At 37.6% G+C, this 2983-nt stretch overlaps 1 protein-coding gene across 1 annotated transcript; it reads left to right on the forward strand.

Annotated features, from left to right (window-relative positions):
* The first annotated feature begins 1386 nt into the window (after positions 1–1386).
* Positions 1387–1916, forward strand: LOC143573479 (VQ motif-containing protein 8, chloroplastic-like). The gene has a single exon (XM_077058349.1). The coding sequence runs from the start codon at positions 1395–1397 to the stop codon at positions 1914–1916; it is 522 nt and encodes a 173-aa protein (XP_076914464.1). The 5' UTR covers positions 1387–1394.
* The last annotated feature ends 1067 nt before the right edge of the window (positions 1917–2983 follow it).

The raw sequence follows: 2983 nt of genomic DNA on the forward strand, positions 1-2983 counted from the left end.
ATTCCAAGTTTGAAGAAACGTTTGATTTCAGTTGGGCAGTTGGATGACCAAGGGCACGATGTTAAGTTCGGGAATGGGCAGTGGAAAGTAGTCAAAGGGAATCTCGTTGTTGCTCGTGGAAAGAAAATTGGTTCATTGTATATGGTCGGCATGTCATCGAAAGGAGTGGATCCAGTTTTGGTGAAAGACAAAATCCGGTTCACAGAATCTCGTGGGCGGAAGAAGGTTCGTTTTGCAAGTAACAAACCCAGAGCCAAAGTGAAGATTCAGGATGAACGAGCTAGGAAGGTTAAATCAGTTGGGGGACATCGTGACAGTGGGAGCACAGATCGTGTTTCAGTTACAGTTCCAGGTCGACAGTGGATTAAGAAAACCAGTATTCCAGCTGTAAAAGTCTCTCCAATGAATTACTTGCTGAATATGGAGAGTGTTTGTTCTCAGGTTATCTCAGGATCCGGTAGTTCGTTACAGTAGGAGCCGGTAGGGACAGAGAACGGGTCAGGGGCAGTTTCAGCCATGACTGACGTGTTGGAGCTCCAGGGAGCTTCAACGGGCCTTCAGGTTAATTGATGAGAAGGCGGTGGCAACTAGAAGAAGTTTAATGTTCAGATTACAGAAGTACAATCAGGAGTGCAGACGAGAGTACTCAAGGCCTCCGAGTGGGAGATTGTTGGGTTCGTAGGCCTTGTTGGCCCGGTTTATTATATGAAGTCAAAAGAGGAGACGGGTGTGGGCGGTCGGGCCCAAGCCCGGCCCGGTTTAGATTTCTTGCATAATAATTTACTAACCCTAGTTCAGTCTCTATATAAACAACATTATGTACTTGTAATATTGGTCACTCAATAAATATATACCTAGTTGCCACCCGTGGACGTAGGTCAGTTTAGACCGAACCACGTTAAATCCTCGTGTTCGTTTACTGCTTTCGTGTGTGTGTTCAGTTTCGTGTGTGCGTTTAATCCTAACATTATTATTATTAATTACAACCAAAAAAATTATTTCTTAAATTACTATTTCTAGAAAGTAAGGAAATAAGCTCTAGCATGCATGTCTCTTTCTCAGAAACCCCAAATAGACAAATAGGCAATAACGTACTTTCCTAATATGACGATCGCCTTACCATAGCCGCAATTGACTTTTTCAAGACGTTTCATTTGACGGTAGCCAACATGTCCGTATGAACATAGTCAAGTGTCCAATCTAAGGTTTTTGTCTTTTCAATTCTTCTCCTTTGTCTTTCTTATTAATTATTGTAATGTAATATTAATCTATAAAAATAAAAAACTTCAACCTAGCTTCAACCTTCTTATATATATCACATTGCCCCTATTAACACTCATCTCAATTACTCTCTAATCTCAATCAGATATTAATTTATATTACTTAGGAGGAAAATGAGCTCTAGAAAGTTTCTTGATGGTGATCACAACCAACAGTTGAAAAGTGGAATCTTAATCAACGGTCCACGCCCGTCGCCATTAAAGCTCAAACAAGAATCTCACACCATCCACAAACACCATCATCATCACCAACAAAAGCAGATCCGAAAGCCGGTCATAATCTATCTTCATTCTCCGGAGATCATCCACACCAAACCTCATGAGTTCATGGATCTTGTTCAAAAGCTAACCGGTCATTCTAGCGACAAAGATCAAGAAAAACAACGAAAGAAAACGAAGGAGAAAACACTAAAACAAGATGGTTATGATCTTAATGTTAACGAGCTTTCCAATGATTCTGGTGTGACACAAGAGAAAGAGAGTATGAAGTTAAAGAGTCCGATGTTTAAGACGCCTTCAAATCCATATGTAGCCGATATCCCACTTTTTACACCGAATATGAGTGATTTCTTCTTTTCACCTCAACGTTTCTTGTCGCCTGGTTCTATGATCGAGATTATGAAAGAGCTTCCATAATATTATTAACAGTTTTCTTTGTCCATAAATTTTGTTAAAGATTACATGACTAACTTCAAAATTGGTCATGATTAGGGTTTTGCCTGTACCTATTTGTCTTTCTATCTATACTATGCTATGTTATTAATTGATTAATTTGTTCTTTGTTTCTTTTTTTTTTGGAACAGCGAATTTCATTAAAAAAACTAGCAAGAAGCTAGAAAATAAAACAAGCAAACAAACAAAAATTACAAGCGAAAGTTACAACAATCTTTTCACAACAAGTTTTTAAAAGATGGGTGATTTTTAATCCAAAGAAGCCTAATGATTTAACACCCTCAGTGGTTTTCGAAAGACAAGCCGACTTGTTAGAGAAAATGACCTCTTTTTTAGTCTTCCAAATGCACCAACACGCCGGCTTGTTATTTGTTTCTTTTGATTAAGCATATTGCTAGTTAATTTCCTAAGTATCTAGTAGTAGTGGGTCAAGTGGATTAATCAGTGGTTGTTTATATATAACTTCTTTTAATTGTGGCCAAGTAGGTTAATATTTTAATCTTTGAATGAATTATGAATAAACTTCTAATCTCAGAATTATATTATACCACTATTTAATATTAGTTCAATGTCTGCTATAAAGTCAACAAAAATCTATGTCATAAAATGACCATCATCTCAAGCAATAAAAGAACCTTGACAAGTATGCCATTTAGATGACCAACATAATAAATTATTACCAAGATAAACACAATATCCAGATGTTGATCTTCGTGCATCTGGACGGCGTCCCTGCTCCAATTGGCATCCGTGTAGGAGAGTAGAGAGGTAACATTAGATTGGAGATACTCAGGCCATGGGTAAGAGTCAGGGGTGGCTCGTGGGACGGCGAAAACAAGTTAGGGCTTTACGCTCATATTTAATTAAGACCTCAAAGTCCAGAAAAAACATTACATTGTAGATATATTAAAATGGGTAAAGTAAACTCAAAGCAATACATTGGTATGGTGATACGCTTGGTTGTTGCTAAAGTACAGGTTATGAGTTCATACATTGTAATAAAGAAATTTTTTTTCCTTAACAATTGTCAT

Source organism: Bidens hawaiensis, unplaced genomic scaffold, assembly GCF_021521415.1.
Source record: "Bidens hawaiensis isolate Kalapana, Puna unplaced genomic scaffold, B.hawaiensis_p1.1 tig00001382_1, whole genome shotgun sequence".
NCBI lineage: Eukaryota > Viridiplantae > Streptophyta > Magnoliopsida > Asterales > Asteraceae > Bidens > Bidens hawaiensis.